We start from the raw sequence: 23,942 nt of genomic DNA on the forward strand, positions 1-23,942 counted from the left end.
TTAAACACTATCTTTTTTCCCCAGTCAGAAAAGCAGTAAATGAAAGTTAATGAGTGAGGATGACACATGGCTGTACAGGGAGAACGCTTCTTACATCAGTGTGTGACAATGTATAGCACTCTACAGACACTTTGGGTTTCTATTAATAGAACGCTGTGAAGTAATATTACAATTGATGTTCTTGAGCATTCGATTGGATAAGTATATAAGCAGTAGGGGGGTGGATTGATAGATCACATTAGTATTCCCGTCCTATCAAGGGGCTGTGCTGCTTACAACGTCAGGCTGCCAGATTCCCAACCTCTCCTGCCAGTCCCACCAAGCATTTCCAGAGGATCTGAAAGAGGAAACCTGGGTGAGACTAGTCCATCAGCAATCAGATCATAGATGAGATTTATTCCCCAGAGGGAGGTGTGGTAATAAACTCTGCCCTGGCTAATCATCATGGAGACCAGACTTATCCAGAGGGATTTGTGAGTGATCTGAATCCTATTCTGGATGGCAACTCTTCACTGGGAGTTCTGCTTGTGCTTTTTCTGCCTCACCAGCGATCCTGAGAAAAGGAAGGCTCTTTGTGTCAGCACTGGGATATTTCTTCCTGGGAACACTCCATGTCAGTGTGAAGCTCACCTCCCATTTCTCACTGCTTCCTTGCCTTTGGAGCTATAATGCAGCAAGACACAGCAGTCTCCTGCCCATCTCTCCTTGCTGAAGCTTACCTGCTGCTCCCAGATCAGACCCTTTAGAGCCAAGCTTGCCAGTTTGGAAAGCATTAAGGTGGCTCTCCTTGGCCCTTGGAGTTCAGTACTGTGGCTAGCTCCCTCCACCTCTCATCTCGCCTTGGCTTTGCTTGGTGGATGTGTATGCATGAGTTCTGCACCGAATGGGCGCAAGAACCGCCCCAGGTCACAGGGACCCCACTTCCAAATAGCCAACAAATCTCTCCCTGGAGACTTTGACCGTAGGGGGAGCTCAGAGAGCCCCCTCAAATCTCAGAGAACCCTGGAGCACTGCAAAATGGTGGGTAACAAAAAAAAAAAGCAAAGCAAATACAGGAATAAAAAGAAAATGCATTATGCTATATAAATATATATGTTTTTTTTGTTTTTGTTTTTATATATATATATATATTTACATTTTTTTGTCATTTTTTTTTTTTTTTTTTTTTTTTGCGTTAGTGCCGCTCCCACCCACCCCCATAGCCACTGGCTTGTCTCTTGTCTATTCAGATCACGTGCAGTTGCACTATTTTTAAAACTGCAGTACCCATTGGAGATGACACCCATGTCCAGATTAGGATGGCTGCAGCACAGCGTTGCAATGAGCTGTGTTTTGGGTGAGCTGCTTATCAATGGGTGCCCCTGCAGGTTAACCTGCTAGATGCTGTGTCAGGGATGCAGTGTAAGGCAATCTCTAGGCAGCTCCATCAGGCTACTAACAGCAAATTGCCTGAAAGGTTTTATTTTCATCCATGCATGCTGTATTTGCAAGGCACACCCCCTTTATATTTCAGTGTAATTTGCCTAGATGGTAATAAGTGATGATTTTACTAATGATTTCAAATTGCAGAGTGACAATAAATGCATTGGAATGCACATGGTATTTGCAAGATACTGCATTAAAGTATCTCTTCTGAAATGCCTGTTACACTATTTGCTAGTGGATGTCTGGACTACTAGCAGCCATAGGGGATACTATATTGTCATAAATTATGAATTACCTGTGAGCTGTATGTGGATCCCCTTCTTTGAAATAGTAAAAGAGATCATCTCAGTTCCTCTCAGGGGCATATTTGTCCCTAGTAACTAAATTGTTAAATGCTGTACCTTTTTTGTTTCCTAATGGAACATACTGGAAAAATAAGAGTAAACATTAATTGCACTGATCATCTAATTATGTACAGTGATACTTTTCTACAAACATCAAGGTGTAAATGTAAAATGTTTTCTTTTATCTTCTAGTTTAAGTGGTTTTTATCTACCCTAAATTATATGATTGCTATATACAAAATGTTACTGGACCATTGTAAATGAATATTGCTTAGTATAGTGCTTGATCTGATGATTTTTTTTTTATGCACAAGTAAACTAACAGTTAAGAGATCCATCATAATTGCAACAATGTAAAAATAGCCAAATTATTCTACTGGTATAAGTTATATATATTTCTTGCTGTGTTCTAATCCTGTGTTTGAATCAAACAGTCATTGTTTTAATGCTCACAAATAATGGTGTTATCAAGTGTGATGCTTTACATTTTTTGTCCTGCACTGAACGGGTTAATGTTCCTCTGTTTTGAAATCTAAAGATTCTTCCAGACCCCTTCATTATACCTTTATGCTCTGTCTGTCTGTTTTGGGGGGCAGTTGTAGGTGAATTGATGGGTTCTTTATGGAACAAAGAAATTCAGAAGAAAATGAAATCTAAGCTCATCTAACTAAAGCTTTTAGTTATTTCTTAAGTTCATTTTTGGTATACTTGTCACATATACCAGTTGATGTTTTTTGTTTAAAGAATATGGCGAGGCAGTTGTCCTCACATGCTCCCACACTTGTGAGTTCAAAATCATTCCTGGTATTATTTATACTAAAGAAGAAAATACACTTGATGACATATAATGCATTTATGTATTCTAATCTGTACAATAATACGGGGTGTTGAAGGATTTTATATGTGATTTGACTTTAGAGCAAAATGGTGAGCAAAGTATTGATTTTATCCCAATGCTACCCCACCCTTGATATTTACTAAACAGTTAACACAACAAAGTGCCAAATGGATGTACACAAACGGAAAAGGTACACGACAATATAATTCCTGTGTTGAAATGATTTATCCATGCGTGATGTAAAATGATGTGTACATATCCTTAGAGGTCTTAAAGAAATGTCAACTAATCATTAAAAACGATGTAGAAGAATGATTCTGCTAGTAATGTATAAACTGGAAATGGTATTTAAGGCATGACATTTTCTGATAGTGACAATGTATCTTTCAGCTTGTCCAGGATTTCAACACCCAGGTGGCTTTGTATCGCGAGTTAGTCATTTCCATTGGGGACGTATCAGTAAGTTGTCCCTCCCTGAGGGCAGAAATGCACAAAACCCGAACCAAAGGCTGTGAGATGGCACTCCAGGCGCACCAAAAACTCTCAGCAATCTCCGGGTAGGATATAATGTTTCCATAATTCATAAACAAGCTGCTAATTCCTTATGTTCGGTGTGTCTTTGTCTGAGCCTGCCTCAGAGGTCTTTGCAAGGACACAAGGCTTTTTCTATGTGTAAGCTGAAGGCTGCAGTTATTTTGCATTGTTTCATCCATATGTCTTCTAATATTGGACTTTGTGCTCAGAAATAATACCTAATCGGACAAGGGTTTGCAAGATTTCCATCTTTTCCATGCTAGGGGGTTATGTAATGCATTCTTTTGAATTTTTTTTTTTACAATTCTTAACATTGAAAAGCTTATTGAGTTAGTGAGCTCTAAAACTCACTCCTTGATACCTCACCATGGTCTGTAATAGTGGTTCCGAGCCCAGTCATCATGGTACATCAACAGCTAGTGTTTTTTAAAATCCTCATTTGACTAGAATTGTAACGTAAAATTTCCGAACTGTTGTCATACCTTAATTACTGGGAGCCACTGGTCTACAGATTTGTGACTGGAGATTCACCTATGTACAAGTTGGCCTCATCTGAGCTTATGCACACATGCAAGGCTAACCAAAAAAACATTTAGTATGTAAATAAACCAAATAAAATAGAAACATAGAATGTGACGGCAGATAAGAAACATTCAGCCCATCTAGTCTGCCCAATTTTTTTAATATTTTCATTAGTCCCTGGCCTTATCTTATAGTTAGGATAGCCTTATGCCTATCCCACGCATGTGAGGTCTCACCAGTGTTCTGTACAATGGCATGAGCACTTCTCTCTTTCTACTGCTAATACCTCTCTCCCTATACAACCAAGCATTCTGCTAGCATTTCCTGCTGCTCTATTACATTGTCTGAAATAACTACTCCTAAATCCCTTTCCTCAAATGTTGAGGTTAGGACTCTATCAAATATTCTGTACTCTGCTCTTGGGTTTTTTACTCCCAAGATAAATTATCTTGCACTTATCCACATTAAATGTTAGTTGCCACAGCTCTGACCATTTTTCTAGTTTACCTAAATCATTTGCCATTTGGCTTATCCCTTCTGGAACATCTACCCTGTTGCAAATCTTTGTATCATCAGCAAAAATACATAATTTACCATCAAGACCTTCTGCAATATCACTAATAATAATATTAAAGAGAATGGGTTCAAGCAGGGGCGTATTAGCCGCGAGGCAAACAAGGCATTTGCCTTGGGCGGCATTTTCCAGGGGGCGGCAAAAAAAGCCGCCCCCCAAATGCCCAAGGCAAATGTCTTGTTAGCCTTGCGGCTAACAGACATGCTGGGCTGCTGCTGGGCGGTCGGGTGGCGCTGCTGGGCGGGCGGCGAAGGAGCACTCCCCCTGAGCTGTCTGCTCAGCTCCCTCGCGCGCCGCATAGTGAGGCTGGGAGCCGGAATAATACGTCATATTCCGGCTCCGGCTCCCAGCCTCACTGTGCGGCGCGCGAGGGAGCTGAACAGACAGCTCAGAGGAAGTGCTCCCTCGCCGCCCGCCCAGCAGCCACTGGACCACCAGATGAGCCCCCCCCCCCCAGCATTCCCAAAGGTAAGGAGGCTGGGGGGGTTAAAGTGAAAAAAAAAGAAAAGTGTTAATGTGAGTGAGTGTGAGTGTCTGTTAGTGAGTGTGAGTGTGTGTGTGTCTGTTAGTGAGTGTGTGTCTGTTAGTGAGTGTGTGTCTGAGTGAGTGTGTGTGTGTGTGTGTCTGTTAGTGTGTGTGTGTGTGTGTCTGTTAGTGTGTGTGTGTCTGTTAGTGAGTGTGTGTGTGTCTGTTAGTGTGTCTGTTAGTGTGTCTGTTAGTGTGTGTGTCTGACTGTGTGTGTCTGACTGTGTGTGTCTGTTAGTGTGTGTGTATGTTAGTGAGTGTGTGTGTCTGCTAGTTTGTGTCTGCTAGTGAGTGAGTGTGTGTCTGTTAGTGTGTGTCTGTTAGAGTGTGTCTGTTAGAGTGTGTCTGTTAGTGTGTGTCTGTTAGTGTGTGTCTGTTAGTGTGTGTGTGTTTCTGTTAGTTAGTGTATGCGTATCTGTCAGTGAATGTGTGTGTGTGTATTTAGAATGCGGGACGGGGTAAAGGTTGGGTGGGGGTGGCGCGCGGGGGGGGGGGTGCCTGAGTTTTGTGCTGCCTAGGGCAGCACAAAACCAGGATACACCACTGGGTTCAAGTACAGATCACTGCAGTTTATTGATAAGCCTTCTATGTGCAACAGTGTCAAAGGCCTTACTGAAATCTAGGTAAGCAATGTCTACCGCACCACCCTGATCTATTATCTTAGTTTCCCAATCAAAAAAATCAATTAGATTAGTTTCGCATGGTCTCCCCGAAGTGAACCCATGTTTACTAGAGTTAATAGAATCAACAAAAGTGTCAAGTGTAATAGAATGTCTTTATCGTTTGGGAAATAGAAGAGATAAATATGATTATTACACACCACATACAGTGGAAAAAGTAAGTAATAGTAACTATATATAATGAGAGACACATTGAGCTCTTTTAAACTGTGTTCCTAATTTTTCAGGTTTACTATGGGGCAGTCCAGAGTAAAAAGTGCTAAGAATGGGTGGCACTGCACCCAACATAAGCAGAGATTTGTCATTTGGAAGCCAAAGGGTGATATATCAACTTAACATGCTTCTGTTCATTATGCATTTTTTTATTCATGATTTTTACTTCAATATCGGTTTATTTGGTTTTAATTCAAGCGCTATTGTTCCCTATACATATAGCGTATAATAGTGTAAGCAAGTTTTAAGACATTTATATGTACTAGCAAATAAAAAAGCCTGTGATTCACTTTACAGCTGTACTTCCTTAATGGCAGTAGTCTGGAACCTAACCCGCTGCATTAGCAAGCTATGCCTGTACTTTACACAGTTATCTCATTTGCCATATAGAAATTCAGGCCATTGCTGTGCATTTGTCAGAGCAAGATGTCCTATAACAACTGTAGGCTGATGTGCCAAGGTGCTGAAGTAAAGTCTAATGGATCTCTCAATTTATTATTTCAACTGCATAATGAACACAAGCATGTTAAGTTGATATATCACCCTCTGTGCAGATTTACTATCAGTTCTCCAAAAAACAGTATAATAAAGGTTATTTCTTTTTTTTCTGGGGAATGTAATAGAAATAGCAGTCCTTAAACCTGCTCTCTTCAAAAAAGTAACCATCAGCCTTTTGATTTCTTTAAGTGTGAATAGTTTATATCTTAACACAGTTAACACTATGGCCTTGCTTTAATATTTTTTGGATACATTTTTTAAATTATTTCCTATTTTTGGATAAACTTTTAAAATTATGAAATATTTGTAATATATATATATAGTATATGCTTTGATATTATGATATGGTGTAAAAATAATTGTAAACGTCTATCCAAAAATATTAAATCATTTTGGAAAGCTTATCCAACAATATTAAATGGAGGCCTATGTGTATTGAGAAACATGAGAACTTCTGCCAACTGAACCCAAACAACTCTGTATACATAGAATTGATTTACAAAACTACTGCTCTTCCCAACTGTTCTGTATTCCTCTTACCAGAATGATGGCTGTAAGGGCGAGAGTTACAGTATTAAAAGGACTGGGAAACTGAAGATGGTAATGGGGCAAGATTGACCGCAAATGTATTTCATGGGAGATTTCAGAAATGGAGTATAAAATGGTCTCATTTCGGTACTGTACAATCTCGGCATAATTTATATTACTGATGAAAAAAGTAACGCTTAGAATTTGCAGATATTAATGTGTGAGGTAGTCTGAAAGGTTCCACATGTTTTGCACTTTTTGTCTGTGATAGTGTTGATAGGTGCAGTCTACATCATGTTAAATGTTGGGTGCAAGATGATGGGAGGTAGGGATTTCATTGTGTTACATTTAGGCATGGAAGTAAGGTTTATAAAAAGGGTTTGTAAGAGTTAAGGTTCAGTATAGGATGTGACAGAGTATCGCGAGATAAGAGGATTTTTACCTCAGATGCTACTATATAGCATGGTTTCAATGCCATAAATGTTGTATGTAATGTAATAGCTATATTCAGACTAATTAGTTTGCATTTTGCTGGTAGTTTGGGAATATTTATTACCAGACACCAATATTGTTGTTTTATAAAAATGTATCTGCAGGCCATTTGAGTTATTTTTATTGATTTTTATATACTGAATGTTCTAATAGTAATGCCCTTAAAATGATTCAAAAGAGTTAGGGGTTGATCAGTCGTGAAAAGAGCTCTGTGCAAAAAATCCCTTTTTTTTTTTAACTTCTTACCCAAAACAAGGCTCACTAATACTAGTCCCCCTATCCCCCTTCAAGCTCTTTGTTCAAGATGTTTTCGAGTATTTGGGGTAGATTCCTTAAGGGGCAATCTGGAGGCCTACCTTGTTGCAAATGTGGGTGAAGTAGCTGATCTCTCCACACACATTACCGCTATAGCCATAGAATGCAGCACATAACCCCATACCCTCCCTGCCAATGAGGTTTATCCCAGTTCAATTGACTTTTCTAGCCACTGCTGGTACCACTGTAGCAGTGAGGGTTATCCCGGCTGAATTCCCTTGACTTTTCCAACCACTGCTGGTACCACTCTGGATCTCTCAACATCTGAGCGACACGCTGACTGGAGTACAGGCCTTTCCAAAATGGCTCCTTCGAATCCAAATGTCTACCATATAATGCTTTGGCATGGCTGGAAAAACTGTTTGCCAACTTCAGGTTGAAATTAACCCGCCGACAGCAGCAACGCTTGTTACATGGACTAGACCCAGACCCAGAGAGTCCAGCCCAAGCAAAGATCTCACTTTTTGGGTCTCCACGTTATGGGAAATTTCAGAATACTCTAAGACCATTTCACCTATTCCAGACCCAACAATGTAAAGCAACCATTGCCACATACTTGGGCCAGGAGCCATAAAGGGAGGACCCCCTAATGTACAACCCACAGCCTTGGAGCATCTGCAGCTGATACGACCTATTGTCACGGTAGTTTACCCCAACACACAAGATTTAGTCCAACAATTGACAATATAAAGCAGATACGTCTTACCGGACCTTAGAATGGCCGGACTCGACGTATAACAGAGAAATGACAGAGTCAGGAACGAGCCGAGGTCAAGGGAACAAAGAGACAGCGAAAACAAGAACTAGCCAAGGACTGGTACACAGGAATCAGTAAGCCGGGAAACAAGACAAAACAGGGATAAAGAGAAAAACGGAGTCAAATACAAAGCCAAGGTCAAGCACGAAAAAACACAACTGAACGATACAAGTGATAAAGAGAACTGAATCAGAAACCACGATAGGGCAGGGAGTTAAGGGAGAGGTAAGTATAAATACCCTAGTATTTAATTTGATTGGCCCCTGTCATATCCACACCCCCAAAAGGTGAGTGTATGGGGAATGTGGGATGCAGGGGCCAATGGGAGACCGTTTTAAATATCAGCTCCCACTGTCCCTTTAAGAGCGCGCCCGAGACGTGCGGCACGCTCTTAGAGCTAGGCGGGACACGTGACCGCATCTCGCGGTCAGTGCCCGCCTTCGTCAAAACATTGAACAAGCCGCACGCGGCTCGTGCAGGACCGTGCGCGGGAATAGAGGACCTCTGCTGGCCCCCGGATAAGGTAAGTACCGCTACACCTATGAGCTGCTCCCATCCGAGATACCGAGCTGGGTGCCAGGAGTAGCCGGATCGGTGGGCACCACATGCAGGCTCTTGCTGAGGCCCGAGGCTTGTAGAGTCGACTGTTTGGGATGACGGGGATAGTGTTTTCTACCTGGGACTTATCTTCCTAGCTTGGGAGTAGGATAATTGTGTTCTGTATATGGCTATGAGTGGCATGATGGGTATCTTCTTTTTGCATTCTTCACAGTTTTAGGATTTTTCGTTTTGTAACCATATACCTTAATATTAAGCCATTTACTTACCAGTGGTATCGGCCTTATAGAGTTTTTTTAAACCAAAAAAAATAGGCATTTCTAGATAAGTGTTAGTAAAAATAAGATGATGTATTTACACAAGTAAATATGCCTGTTACACAAGTTAATATATATTCATTAAAGCATTCTTCTGATAATTATTATTACTTTATGCAGAAGGACCATTTTAGAAGATACAGAATTTCTGAATTAAAAATCAATACAATTACTAAAATATTCTGCTATAGTTCTTTAACACATCAAACTGTGTGAGATGTAGAATAACTTATACAATATAAATGATGTGGCATTGTAACCGTACATCTCGGGAACAAGTAGAGAGAAAAAAACAGACAAAGCAAGTATTCAGTTATGAATGTATGAGCTACGGTAACTTAATATAAGAATACTTAGAATGTAGTAAAGGAACAAGTGAGGAATAAAAAAAGACAGTCAGGGATACAAGAAGCAAGTTTGTCAGAAATACACGCCATGGTCAGGAAACTGGTAATTAGGAATGTTTAATAAACAGAGCTGGGGCAGGAAACAGAGATCAAGCAGCCAGACAACAGTAATATGTGCAAGGGCAGGGTTGATCATGCATGTAGACTGGAAACATTGCTAAGTTTCAATCAAAGTAGGTGTAGTCCATTGTAAAACAGTAACATTGACACTATAGCTGTGTGTGAGCTATATTTCCAGTGATACCAACCTAGCATTACATTATATTTTGTAATTGTAGTTTACAATCATGAAATACCAAGGTTACCAACTCTGGTCTAACCTCTTTATAACCTCACATCTCTGTTAATTGATGGGGAGCAGTGTCTGGTGCTGAGCATAAGACCTAGATACGTCTTATAAAACAAGTGTGAATTCTTGAGTTTGTAACATAGGTACAAAACAGTTCTTTTCTCATACATAGCCCAATATGGCTTTGGGACTCAATTTAACTTTTACACTATTTCCCACTGGCATTTTCATGATGTCATTGTCATGGGTGCTCCTGGAAGAGGTCCATGTATTCATAATATCTTGTTATATGCCAGAAGTATACTGGTGACCATATTTATTGCTTATATCATTAGGTCAGTAAGAGTAACTTTGGATAAACCATATATTATATCATTAAAGGAAGATTTAAATATATACAAAATAAAATAAATAAAGACATCTGTCCCATGTATATGGTTGTTAAACACTATATTCAACCATAATGTAAAAATCCCTAGAAAAAAGGCAAGTCTTCTTGTTTATACTTTATTAAGTGTTCTTGCATAGCAAGACCACTTAATGTTATCTCACATATATATTATTATTCGTATTAAAGCCAAATTTACCACCCTAACTCCTCCCACAGTTTTTACACTACATAGACAGTAATATAATGAAACGTGCGGATTGTTCCCGATTGGTGTGCTATTACTTTGTGGAACGTTTCGCCGAATGGTTCACAGAATATCGTCGTTCTTGTGGCGAAATTGGTCCCGTAGGAATGAATGGCAAAATGTTCAAAACTAGAGTGGGAGCTGGCAAAAGCTGAAAAATCAGGACATGATTTCTAAACTGTTACCACTCCCTCATTTTCAAGCCCTGCTACACAAATCGTATATCAAAACGTTCAGCTATCCCTGCTGCCACTAAAAATGTCCATGGCTAAGCCATAGTCCTGATAGTTTTCACAATAGGACCATTTGTTTGCAACTTATGCCGTCCCTTGACATTCATTGAAACTCCACTCTAGCCAGCTTAAATTTGAAGGGCAATTTCTTAACTGCGACTGTGCCTTTATTGTTAATATTTCAGAGACATACTATGCATCAAAATTTAGGTCTGGGTATTGTGATTCTCACAATATAAAGCTCTTCGCGGTAGGATTTATAGTTTTTAAAATACGACCGTTTGAAAATGGCAACCGCCAAAGTACTCTGACCTGTGCCAGTCTGGAGCAGCAAGTGATGTCATAGACAGGGCCTTTTGTACACCTGCTAATGTTTTTATAAATGTATGTTTTAATGTAACTGTGAAGCACTTTGGGCAACAACGTTGAAATTAAATGTGCTATATAAATAAATAAAAGTTGAAATGCATTTCTCACTCTATCCAGCTTGCCATGTGCACTTTTTAAATTTGATCAATCAATTGGTTAGTGTAATGTTTACTATCTTTACTCACTCCAAACACACACAGTTACTCTGCCCACTCTATAAAGTTACTCTGCCCAGTCCAACCTTTCCACAGTTACTCCAGCCACTTCAACCACACAACAGTTACTCAAGCAACTCCACCCAGTTACTCCGCCCACTCCAGTTGTAGACTACTGGTGGAGGCAAGAACACTTAACACAATTTCCCCAGAAATTTTAGCTTTTCTAGTTCCAGAGTAATAGGCTTTTAATTGGATTGTCTTCCTAATTAAGTTGCTGACATTATGATGTATGAGGACTGGGGGAATGTTTGCCCAGCTAGCCTATCATTGTTGTCTAGTTGAATGTGTCCAGTTGCATAAGTTGCATGCCTTATACAACCCTCTTATATAACCACTAAAATGATCTGTTGTGATTGTGGTGCTTAGAAAGGGCCTTTAATAACACTAGCCTTCTATCTTCTATTGAAAAGTTGCACATTTCTTGTTATCCTATTAGCATTAATAAAAGCACAAGTAGCATGTGACAAACTGATTTTCTGGCACTTTGTGAGTCTTCCTGAATAATGCAAAAATGTTATTCAAAATGTATTGAATCTAACAATTGGCAGAAGCCACAGGCTGTTATTCTGGCAATCACACATGGCACTTTTGCACTTAATATGAAATCAACATATTACGTAAAACACTTCAGCATTCAATCTGGATTTATTCCTAGACTGTTGCTACATCAACAACAGACAGACATTGCCCCAAACAAAGTAACTTCACAAAATCAATAGCTCACAGGGGAGTGGGGCTGCCAAAGTGAGTGAACAATATATTTATAACACAGCTTGTAGCAAAAATAAATAATACACCTATATTGCTGTACAGTTTGTGTTATCGTTACTGTCAGCGTTGCTCCTTCTTCAAGTTCATATCAATAACTTGAAGACAATAATTAGTAAAATTGACAATAACAATATACACAATGCTAAATTACAGATAGGTAGTTTGTATGGGACAGGAACATTACATTAAAGGCAGCTCTAATACGCACTTGTTCTGATATTTTTGTAAAATGTCTCTGGATATCTTACCGCTATGTCTCATCGCTTTTAGAAAGTGGTTTCTGCAGTAAATTCTCTAGTCAACGAAAAAAATTACAATAGTATGTGTAGATCTATTTCTTTTTAGGTTTACCCTATCAATTCTTTATTTTAAAATATGTTTCTTAATTTGAATGTATTCATTAATGCCATATCTTATTTTCAACCCATAGCACTTTTTCTGATATTGTATCATAGACTTTTTCGGATATATTATAAATTAAACAACTCATAAAAATAATGGAGCACTATAATAAGAGGGCTGTCTTAACCTCTTTCAAATGTGGTCTAATGGGGAGTCAGAATAGCAGTATATGAAAAATAAAAACAAACAGAGTACAACATATAGTGCATATGAAAATAAGGGAGCCTTATTTTCCAGGCTCCATTACATGTGAGTGATTCCATTGTATTGTTTTTCTTTTCACTTGCTCCACAGTCAAGATAAGTATATGTGTTAAACTATGTCTTTAGTGCGTTTTGTCTGTGTTATTTGGATTTCTTTGGATGCTTCTCTTTTTCTCCTCAGATCTTAGAGTCAGGGTTTTTCCTGCCTCTCTTGCTTCTATTTGCCACTCCTGTGTGGCGACCTGCACTTGCGCTGTCTCTCTTTCCTATTTAGTTGTGGGAGCACATTGGTGGTTCGGGCCTGTTTGGTCAGCGCATCTTCACCGGACCTGATACCATGTTTCTCGTGGTGTTGCGTGTGATTTGTGCTTGTGGCCCTGGCTGCTTCCCCTGTTTTGCCAGACGTCAGCCTCGTGCCGCCTGCCCTTCTGCTCATATCTGCTTCCTGCAATTGCTGCGTGTTTTCCCTGCTCTGGACCCTGGTAAGCTCGCCTCGTGGGTTTTGTCTTCCCATAACCTTTTCATTCCTGTACTGGGGCTTTGTGGGATTTTAGACTCTCTCGCCTCTTTTTACATGGCATTCATCCCTTTTTGGTACAATTTTTCCTTGGGTACTTTGAGTGGATTGAAACTGTGCCTCCCATAATATTTTATATATATATATATACATATATATATATATATATATATATTTTTTTTATTTTATTTAATTCTAAGTCTTTTTAATGTGCTAATCATGCCCAGTCCAAGGATGTCCATTTCCCTACCTTTCCCTAGGGAGCTAGGCACCTGTTACTTTACTGATGGTGACTCTCCTTTGTCTTTGTAACCTCTAATATTAGGGGACCTGTCAGTCTCTCATGGGAGGCACCCTTCCTGGCATTACAGCTGGTTCAGCTGTGGAATTTCATATATCTTCCCTTTGGACTCTCATCATCGCCTTGGTGCTTCACCAAACTTCTACATGCCCACTTGAAGCTTGATTGTGCAGTCAAGGTGTGCGAATGATTATTTATCTGTGTCACAATTTAGTACATAGAGCCTAGCATGCAGTAAGCCACTGAGAGAAGTCCAAAGTGAAGTATCGATAAAGATAAGGCAGCAGTGATGACATGCAGGCAATAGGTCAGGTCAGGTGGTACAGGTTCGTAAATGGGAGACAAGCCAAAGTTCAGGCTACGGATAATCAGGATAGGAGCCAAGAAGCGACTTAGTAAGGAGCACAGAATACAAAGGTTTCAGGTATGAACAGGTTTAAATAGGAGACAATGGTTCTCCTTAGGTGTCCTATCTGCTTCCTCTCTACTTTTCCTTTAAGTAACCACTCTTTCCTCTTTAAAAGTTGTTGGGTCCGGCACGCGTGCAACTAGTTTGATCACTGTGCGCGAACGTCCGTTCAAACCGAACGCCTGGACGCAGCCTTGGCACAGTACCTTCCCATTCTCCATGTCAGCAGGTGCAACTAGAGTAAACCACCGCTGATGCAGCAAGATCAAGGGGAAGCTGGAGGAGGTGAGTGCCAGATCCAGTGAGTGCTTGACAATTTGGATGACAACCTGGTCATGATTCACAATAAAGTCACTCTCTCCGACACCTCGAATGGGTGATAGATCTGCTGTCCCACCTGGAGTTTCTCATCAATTGGGAGAAATCTTCCAGCATGGACAGTGCGCTGGTGACAGGCATAGTGAGCTTCTACCCTTGCAGGCAGCACTGGAACTATGTCTGCAAGGGGTAACTTCAATGCCCCCTCCCTCTCTCCTTTCCAATTTAGTGCCCTCCCTATTTTTCTTCCCTCCATATTCCTCAATTTTAAATCACCTTCTTCCCTCTTAGTCCTCCCTCCATCCCTCCCCTACTCGGCTTGTGTGCATGCACTCTGGGCCATGGAGAATGAACCAACCAATTGCTTATCTGTGAAGCATTTCTGAAGAACAGAGGAAACCAGCTATCCCTAGGTGGGTATCATTCCTCCCAAGTGCATCACAATAGAGCTACTTAAGCCCTAAAATCTGTAAGTGCATTTTCTCATTTTCTATATCTACTTGTTCAGAGCATACTACACTATATTTTACTTTACATATTCAACTACTTTTAAGAACTTATTTACCCCTGAGAATATACCAAGGTGCTACACCCTCCTCCTATTATATGTATCTTCTATTAAACCAGAACAGAGAGATTCTGGTTTGGGTGATTGAGCTGCCTATTTGTTTCAACTATATGCACTGGAAACCTAGTACCGAGATATTAATAAAAATATCCTAAAAAAGGGTTATAGCAACATATTTTTAGTCTATAGAAAAGGACAGTTATACCATTATCCCCTAGATTATGTTGGATAAAGAGAAACAGACAGTTTTGTATAAGATTCTCTGTTAACGTGTATCCAAGGAAACAAAATTTGAATATATTTAGAATTTTAAAAATGCATAGATTAAGTCATGGTTAGATAAATAGGCTCAATGTAAGCTTGACAAGGTTCTTAAGTTAGTAGGTAAATAATAAAATATACACATTCAATTAACCAAACCACTAGGTAAAAAATATATTACTAAAATATTATATTAATATATAATTTAAGGTTATTTAACTCTAGCTAAATATTGTGTTTATTTTGGGTAAAGAGGGCTGTAATTCATTGTGAGAACATGCATGTTTCCAGCCAATGTCACCAACATAGTAGTAGTGCATATGGCTTACAGACAAAACTGTAACCAAATACTATTTGATAATCTTCACATTTATATTTATTCTATTTGTTTGCGCTCGGTTTTGTACGGGCACTGAAAAATGTTTTTTTTTTGTTGTTGTTTTTTTTTAAGTCCACTGTTCTTTTACTGCCTCTGTTGAGTATTATAAGTTAGTAAAAATTAAGGTTTGATTCTAACGTCACACACTTGTCTGATGGCCAGTGATGTTGATGTCTTTCCGAAACAATCACTTATTCGCTCAAATACAAGACTTACAAAAAAAACAACGTTTACGAACCCACTTCAAGCATAAGTGATAAGTGAACAGTGTCTAAATCACAGATTTTTAGATAGGAATTTCAGCCTTTTAGATGACGTAGACCCAGTCCATCGATCATTCAATTCATGGTGGCAATATAAAGAGCTTCGAGTCTAGACCATGGTTTCAGATGCTACGAACTGAAGTATACTCTGAGTTAAATGTGCCACTGCACCCCATAGCCTTTCCTCTAGCTGAGATGCAACCTTGAAGATGTCACTCACATGTAACAATGAAGAAAATGCTGGTTAATGGTTTGCTCTAAAATGATGCAATGTTGACCCATGCTTTCCTATACTGTTCACTAAATCAGTTAGTAAAACCACATAGGCAACAGTATGTCTCCATCAACAGAATCCGTTTGTATCTTGGGTTTATGGTAATGGAAAAGAAGGTATTACAGCTGTACTTGAGGACCTCAGGACATCAGTTTGTGAATAAACTTCTTTGTCTTCTCTGTGTAACTGACATGTAAAAGATTATATGAAAATAACAGTCAAGGCTACTTTTGAAGGGTTACTACAACTTCTGTTGTAATTTTTTTTAAACAAGCAAAAACTTCCCTCTCCCCTTGCCATGGATTGCATGCATGTGCTCTGAGCCGGCAAAATGATCCAAACTTAGGGTTCTCTATGAGCACAACCCCTGTGACATCAGCCGGTGCACAGAAGAGAGCTTCATCCAGTGGTGAATTCAAGGTGAGTAATTTTTTTATTTTGCAGGATATATTGCAAATTGAGGGGGTGGGATATTCTCCATAGTGCCCAATAGGTTATATTAAATCAAAATCATTAAGATTATTTAACAATATAAAATCGAGGCCTATGTGTCTAGTTAGGGTAATGGGCATGCTGCTAAGTTTTAAGACATACTTGAATAGTTTTATGAAAGGTTTTCATCATTCAGTCATAGGAACACTGTAATAATAATAATAAAATAAAAAAAAATAGATGTGTTCTTTTATAAGATCAGCTTGATAGGCCTCTCTTGTTTTTTTTTTTTTTTTTTTTTTTTTAGAAAATAATTAATATTGGCATTAAACTTACCTTTATTCTGGCACTGAAATAGACTTCTAGTCTTAACAGTAGCCTCACCCTCCTCCAGTGAACTCATCAATCAGTCTGACTTTTGTCCTATCAGGTGCATGGTGGCCATGCTGTGCTAATATGGCAGTAATCACAGTCCAACAATCCAATGCTTCTCATAGATTACCATGATGCATGTTATGGCCCTGAATGTGAAGTTCTTTATAAATTGAAGAATACAAAGGGGGAGCAGCTATAGAAGCTGTCTGGTTGACAGCCAGTTGAGCCTTTTTTATGGCAAACAAAATTAAAACATTGCCGTTTCTTTGGTTCACAAATTGTACTGGCATTTGTGAACCAAAACCAGTACAATAAGATGTGGGTTTTTGGTACTTAGAGTGTCCCTTTATGGTTTGGTAGGAACTTTGACCAAGTTATTTTCACAACTTTTAGCCCATGTTTCTTTTAAGGTGTTAGGAGCGTAGATTAATGTGAGAATATCTTATGGTTATCATGTAAAAACTGTTGCTCTGAACTAATGAATCCATAAGGTTGTAGAGATGCACAGTTAGGTTTTTAATAAGGACATACCGTACTTATTAAAACATACTGATTGATTTTCACTCACAAGACAAAAAGTAAGTTTATTGTTTTATGTCAAGTAAGGTGTTGGTTTAATTTGAGATCCCAGTACGTATTATCCATCAGCTCTATGCTCCTATTAATTTAACCCTTCAATTCAAATTCTCAAAAGTAGATAGATATCCTAGAACCAAGTTTCACAAGCTGGATACGCCACGAAAATAATTGCAATGCAATTATTAGTTAAATGTCTTGGCTGTGGATGGGCAACTATTGTTTCCTAAAGATAAAACAAAGGAGAGGTTTCAGCATTTTGTAATCAACCTGTGTATTTGTGGACATCACTTGAACTTATGCATATGATTACGAAGAAAATACACAATTTACAAAACTAGGTTATAGGATCAATGGACTGCTCACATTCCCTAGATTTATAGTAAAAATGCGACAGTGTAATGTGTATGGTTCTTAGGCGAACAAATAAGCATTGGATACAGAATTAAAAAATAATTCTGATATCAACACTGATGAATATGTATTCTATATAAAGAGCATTTGTGAGGCAAATTTTCAAAAGCGATGTAACCAGTAGGTCCATCTATTGGCAAGGAGGAGCTAAAGGTACTTGGTAATTTTGTGAAGGATTTCCTAGTCCTCTGGCATCATCCATTGATCTAACATCAACTTGATCTAACATCAACTTGATAAGCAACGGTTTGATATAAATCATGGTTCTTCATGGTGCCCAGGGACCGCTTCCATTTCGGCAACACTTCCACATCATCCATGTAAATTTTATCCAACCTGGACAACATTGATTAGCTGAGATCATTGGGCTATCACTCTCTCATCACTTTTAGTCAATTATTATCATTAAATTTACGTGGATCTCTTAATAATGGATAAGTATTAATTTCTCATTAACAATGCTGGAAAGATGGGGGGTAGTCTCTGAGCTCAAATTTTCAAATAAATACTCCAAGCACCATAACTACTAAGGCCCACTGTACTGGCTATGGTGCCAGGAGTGCCCTGGCACCATCTCATAGATGTACGTATATTGTTTTAGCATGGTTTGACAACTTAACTGGCTAACAATGGGCACTCCATAGCATCAGCTGCATCCAGTCTTCTCCAGCAAGAGATGTCAGATTGCTCTGTAGAACAAAGCAGGGCCATTTGTTGCCATCCTGCATTGGCTGCTACAGAGACACCTGATTACTCCTGCAGCTGATACGGTGTAAGTGCCTAAAATTGTATTTCATATAACATTTTCATATTAAATTGAGGGAAGGCACCAGAAGACTCTAAGCAACCTACCCACTTTAGTTATCTGTGTTATGTTACTTAGAAAGTCCCTTTGTGAAAAATATAAAAAATGATTTTTTTTTTTGTGAAGGAGCCTCCTCTGCACACCAAGGCATCTCCATCTTACATTTATTTTAGGCTGTCCAGCTGCCTGCTTGTCTGAGCTCTCTTGCAAGAGGGGCTCCAGGGCAGTGAAGTGAAGAAGGGGGCCTCCATTTAGAAAGCTTACTGGCTCTTACACTTTGGGTGCAGCCATCCTTATTTACCGCAGAGGCAGCTGTGGGCAGGTGTGAGTCTCTTCTTGCTGGGAATGTAGGATACTTATTTACTGATAGAATAATGGGCTTTGCACCCTTACACTCTAAATAGTGTGCCTCTGTCTCTTGGTTTACATGGTGATTAGAACTTTGATAATTCTCCTTTGTGCAAAATCCTTGCATGAATGATATTATCCCCAATATCCGTCTTTTCTTATGTATCAAAGATTTCGTACCTAAGCCCTGTTTAAACGGTTGTAGCATTAATGTTAGTACACAAAGCAAAAACACTTCTTAAATGAAAAATGGTTATCTATTGAAAAAAATAATATGCATGTATAGAAAACTGCAAGTCAGCAAGAAAGCACAGTTTATTGTCTTGGCACTGTTATCTACAATGCCGGATTGGCCTACATGCAGTCACTTACCCATATGCATTAGCTCACAGTGAATTTCAAGTCCCTTTGGGACAATAGATGAAAGCTAAAACGCTGCCAGCCTTAAAATGTGCAGCTTGACAGGTTAATCCCATCAACACAGATACACTTACATTTAGGAGTCAGACTGTCTTAATCATCTTTTTGTAGCATTTGCACACAGTTTTCCCAGGAGGATGTAATAAAACAAAGCAAAATGTCCTACCTAAATTGTTTTGATGTGGGGTGTGCTAATTTCTGTTTTTATCTAGGATAATACATTTGTTTCATTTTTTTTTCAGTTCCAGCTCTTACTCATTTTTCATTATATTTGCCACATAATGCACTTTTCCCTTACATAAACAATGTTTGAAATTCATTTGTGTTACCTGTTTAAGAAAAAAAAAAACGGACTTGTTTACATTGTAATATACTGCCAAATTCTTAGCAAATGCATAGATCAAATGATCGTTATATCAAATTTTTCTAAGTTTACATCTATGCGCTAATGGCACACAAATACATACGGGCTAATTTTGCTACCCAGTGTGTCTTACCTGTGTTGTTGCTTCGCATTGCCAAATAATTATTTTCTATCCCATAATGCATTGCATGTCACACTAGGCTAGTAATCACCAGTGCACTTTCCATCTGCATTTCAATCTTCCATTAACATTCTCATGCCTTTTTGCCTATGCATTTATTAGCAATTTGTAAAAAAAAATTAAAATCTATGTATAGGGATCAAATAAAATGTGCTAATGTTACAATGAATGTTAGGACTGAATAAAATATATATTCTGTTTTTCTTTTAATGGATTTTTTTTTTTAGATCTGTACATTTGTGATCCCACTGCGTCTATGAGCCAACCTTTTGCTTCTCGCTCTTGATAGCACCATGTTTAGGTGTTACCTGATCTTGTTTCTGGCTCACTTTAAATGTCAATTTCTGACAGCGAGAGATAATGGATGAAGACATTTTCCACTCTAGAATGATATTACAGTCTCCAATTGTTTTTGACTACAGTGAAGAGACTCCAGATAAAGATGTATTGCAGGGGGTTGGGTTGATAAGGATTGTAAACATTGCTTCTTCAGGGATTTCATTGCAAGAATACAGTCAAGAATATGACACAAAGTGCTATAACAGTATATTTTGTTATCTTTAGTTTTATCAAGTCTTTATTAAAAGAATAAATAAATTACCGGTGTATATTTTATTTGGGAGTAAATCCTCAATATTAACATTATTTCCATTTAAGGGATGTTAAATCCCTAAGTGCTTTGCTTTTTATGACTTGTTTTGAGTCGTGTGCTAATTCAGGTCCCTCGTGGTTTTATGCAAAGATACAGGGTGTGGTAGAGCTTCTTGCTAACATCCATTTCAAAATAATGGAATTCTGCACTTTGAGAGGTATGGGCAACGTTCTCATTGTACTCGGTTGCCATTTAGAGAATTGTTTTGACTAGTCATGACCATTTTTGGGCTAGTCCACAAGCCTCATGTGTCTAGTTGTCTAGACAAAGGGAAGTTAGAGATTTGAATGTATACTCCGTGGTATGGAAAAGGGCGTTTAAGACTTCTGCAACAATTATACTCATTGCTTGCCTTGCTGACAGAGCATCTAAAGCCAACATTATTATGTCACCTAGCCAGAGCATTTATAATAGTCTCAGGGACCACAAGCCAGCTGCAGAGTATCCAGATACTCAGGATGTAGAACAGAGGTGCCCATAAGGTAGATCCCCAAATGGTTTAAAACTACAGCTTCCAAGATGGTTTGTCATACTAAATGCATGCAAAGCATCATGGCATTTGTAGTTTTTAAAACATCTAGTAATCTACCTTTTGGACACCCCTGACGTAGAAGGTTCCTCTCTATGTGGGATAGATAGATAGATAGATAGATAGATCGATCAAACCAGCAAATGTCAGTGAGCCATGTTTAGTGGGATTTACAGTGCACCTGCCCTTTTGCACTTTAGTTAATCCATTGCTGCTGACATTCACAGGAAGGTGAAGCATCTAAAAAAATAGCTTGTACATTGTTCCACCGGGATTTGTCTAGATAATATTATAGCACCTTTTATAGTACATGTAGGTGCAGCTTAATTCATCTGCTTTCACCATGCATTATATTTGTATTTAGTATCCCAGTGAAAGTAAACTTCCGTCGTAATTGCTTCTGTGCAATTGTGTCATATTTGCACAGTTGAGCATTGGTAGCAGCTTTAATCTTCAATCCCATTGTTATGGGGGAGTTTGAATTTCCTTCAAATTGTAACATCAGCTCTTTCAGTAAAGGTAAAGCTGACAGGAAGAAGAGAGGGGAAAATGATGTGGTGAAATTGAAGTTGGTGAGATCAATATTTTGTGGCTGACGGCCAAGATGTAAGTAGCTGCTTTCCCCTTGGTGATACATCAGAAATGCCATGAGAGGATACCATTCCTATAAAATGGAATTTACGTGATATATCAGAAACGATATGTCATAACTTGATATGATTTTAATGCAAGTGTATAGCAGTTTTGAAGCATTATCATATTGTCAGAATAGCTATAGGTCTAATTATTTTTTCCAAATTCTAGGTATGATTGCCCTTACCCTTTGACTAAATTAGGATAATGGTAAGAAAAAAAAAATATATATCTTATACCATGATCTTAATCAACTTTCTATTTGGTGTAGAACCTTGTAGCCCAATGAGTACACCAAAGGCAGAGGGTAGTCCAAGTGCTGGCCACCTAAGCACCCCGCAGGAGGCAGCCGGCTGTGCAGTAAGCCAGGGAAGGCACCTGCTTACCTGGATGGCAGGTGCCTACTCTACCCAAATGCAGTTTCTGAATGGAGAATGGAGGCAGAGGTGGCGAGGGAGTTGTGATCTTCATGATCTTCCCACAATGCTCATTCGAACGCCGTGCAGTGATGCCGGGAGCCGGGTTATAACGTCACACCAGCGGCCCTGGCATCTCTAAACAGTGCACGAATGAACATGCTGGAGGAGCACAAAGATTACACAAGCTCTACACTGGACCCCAGGAAAAGGATCCACACCAACTCGCCCAAAGAAAAAATAATAACAAAATAATAACTTGTGAGTGTGTGTGAGAGAATGTGTATGTCTGCCAGTGAGTATTATATCAATGAGTGTGCCTATCAGTGAGTGTGTGTGTGTCTGTCAGTGAATATGTGTATCAGTAAGTGTCTGTCAGTGCATGTGTGTCAGTGTCCTCTCTTTGTAAATGTGTGTGAGGCAGTGTCCTCTGTGTTTAACTATAATGTGTGTATTATATTTTTATTGTGTAACTTTTATACTTCAGATTAATATTTCATACACTCCTCTTTACATACACAATATTCACATTATGCCATATTTTAAAGATATTCTTTACTACCTTTGATCAGGCTTGTTCTCAATATGGGATTAACTTAAATATCAGTTACAATATATTTCATTTGGTATTGAAATCAATAGAAATTACTTTCTCGAGGCAGGGGTACCTTTTTTAAAGACCTGCAGGGGTACTTCTCTGTAAAAGGTTGAGCACCACTGTGAAAAACTTCCATGGTTAAAATCCATGGCCCAGCTGTGTGCATCGTTTTTTTTTTCAATATGAAATCATTATGACTACACAGGCGAAGATGCATTTTGACCCCCCCCCCAAAAAAAAATAATTAAACAATGCATCTTCACCTCTGTGTCTCGTAGCCCCCTTTTGAATTCCTTACCCCTATTAGTGTTGCATATTCACTCTCTTGAATGTCTTATCCCTTTGGCCCCTTTGTGCCTTACACCCCACTTTAGTGTGTCTCCTACAACCCCTCTGTATTTCTTACTTCCCCGCCAGCCCCTTTCTGTCTCTTTCTTCCCCCCGGCCCCTATCTATCTCTCTTTTTCTCCCACATAGACATAGATACAGGCAAAAATACATACATGCACAAATACACAAACATACAGACACACAACCATACAAGCACACAGACATAATTATTCAGGCACACAGTCACAAAGATATACAGACACACAGTCATAAAAGGCACACAATCAAACAAACACAGTCATACAGTCTACACATACAGGTACATTGTCGTACAAACACAGACATACATTCATACAGACACAGGCACACACAGAAATACAGACACAGACTTAAAGAAACATAGAGATAGGCATATAGAGACATACATACACAATGATACAGAGACATACATACACAGACAGTCATAAAGAGACATACAGACAAGGCATACAGAGACATACATACACAGACAAACAAAGAACCCTGCACACTGATACCGTGTAAATGCTCTGGCCATCCACAGTGGTGGATACTCCGTGTCAGGTGGACATCGCTGGATCCACCAGTAAAGTCTTCAAAAGGAATAAATGCAGGCAACACTCCAATAGTAAGGATGGTATATTTATTGGTAGGTGAACCACCCCATAGAAAGTGTGACGTTTCAGCTCATGCAATAAGGCTCTGCAGAGCCGAAACGTCACACTTTCTTTGGGGTGGTTCACCTATCAATAAATATATCCTTACTATTGGAGTGTTGCCTGCGTTTATTCCTTTTGAATACATACACAGACCGTCATACAGAGACATACAGACTGTATGTCTTTGTATGACAGTCTGTGTATGTACACAGGATGGCTAAAAGATAGATCCCCATCTGCCGTGCAACTTCAACA

At 39.0% G+C, this 23,942-nt stretch overlaps 1 protein-coding gene across 1 annotated transcript in view; it reads left to right on the forward strand.

Moving 5' to 3' along the window:
• Positions 1 to 285: 285 nt before the first annotated feature.
• RGS7BP (regulator of G protein signaling 7 binding protein) overlaps positions 286 to 23,942 on the forward strand; it is a 119,688-nt gene continuing 96,031 nt past the window's right edge. Inside the window, exons 1-2 of the mRNA XM_063456918.1 lie at positions 286 to 1,020; positions 2,998 to 3,164. Coding sequence (XP_063312988.1) covers positions 868 to 1,020; positions 2,998 to 3,164 — 320 coding nt within the window. The 5' untranslated portion in view covers positions 286 to 867. The remainder of the gene's footprint in view (positions 1,021 to 2,997; positions 3,165 to 23,942) is intronic.

Source organism: Pelobates fuscus, chromosome 5 (genome assembly GCF_036172605.1).
Source record: "Pelobates fuscus isolate aPelFus1 chromosome 5, aPelFus1.pri, whole genome shotgun sequence".
NCBI lineage: Eukaryota > Metazoa > Chordata > Amphibia > Anura > Pelobatidae > Pelobates > Pelobates fuscus.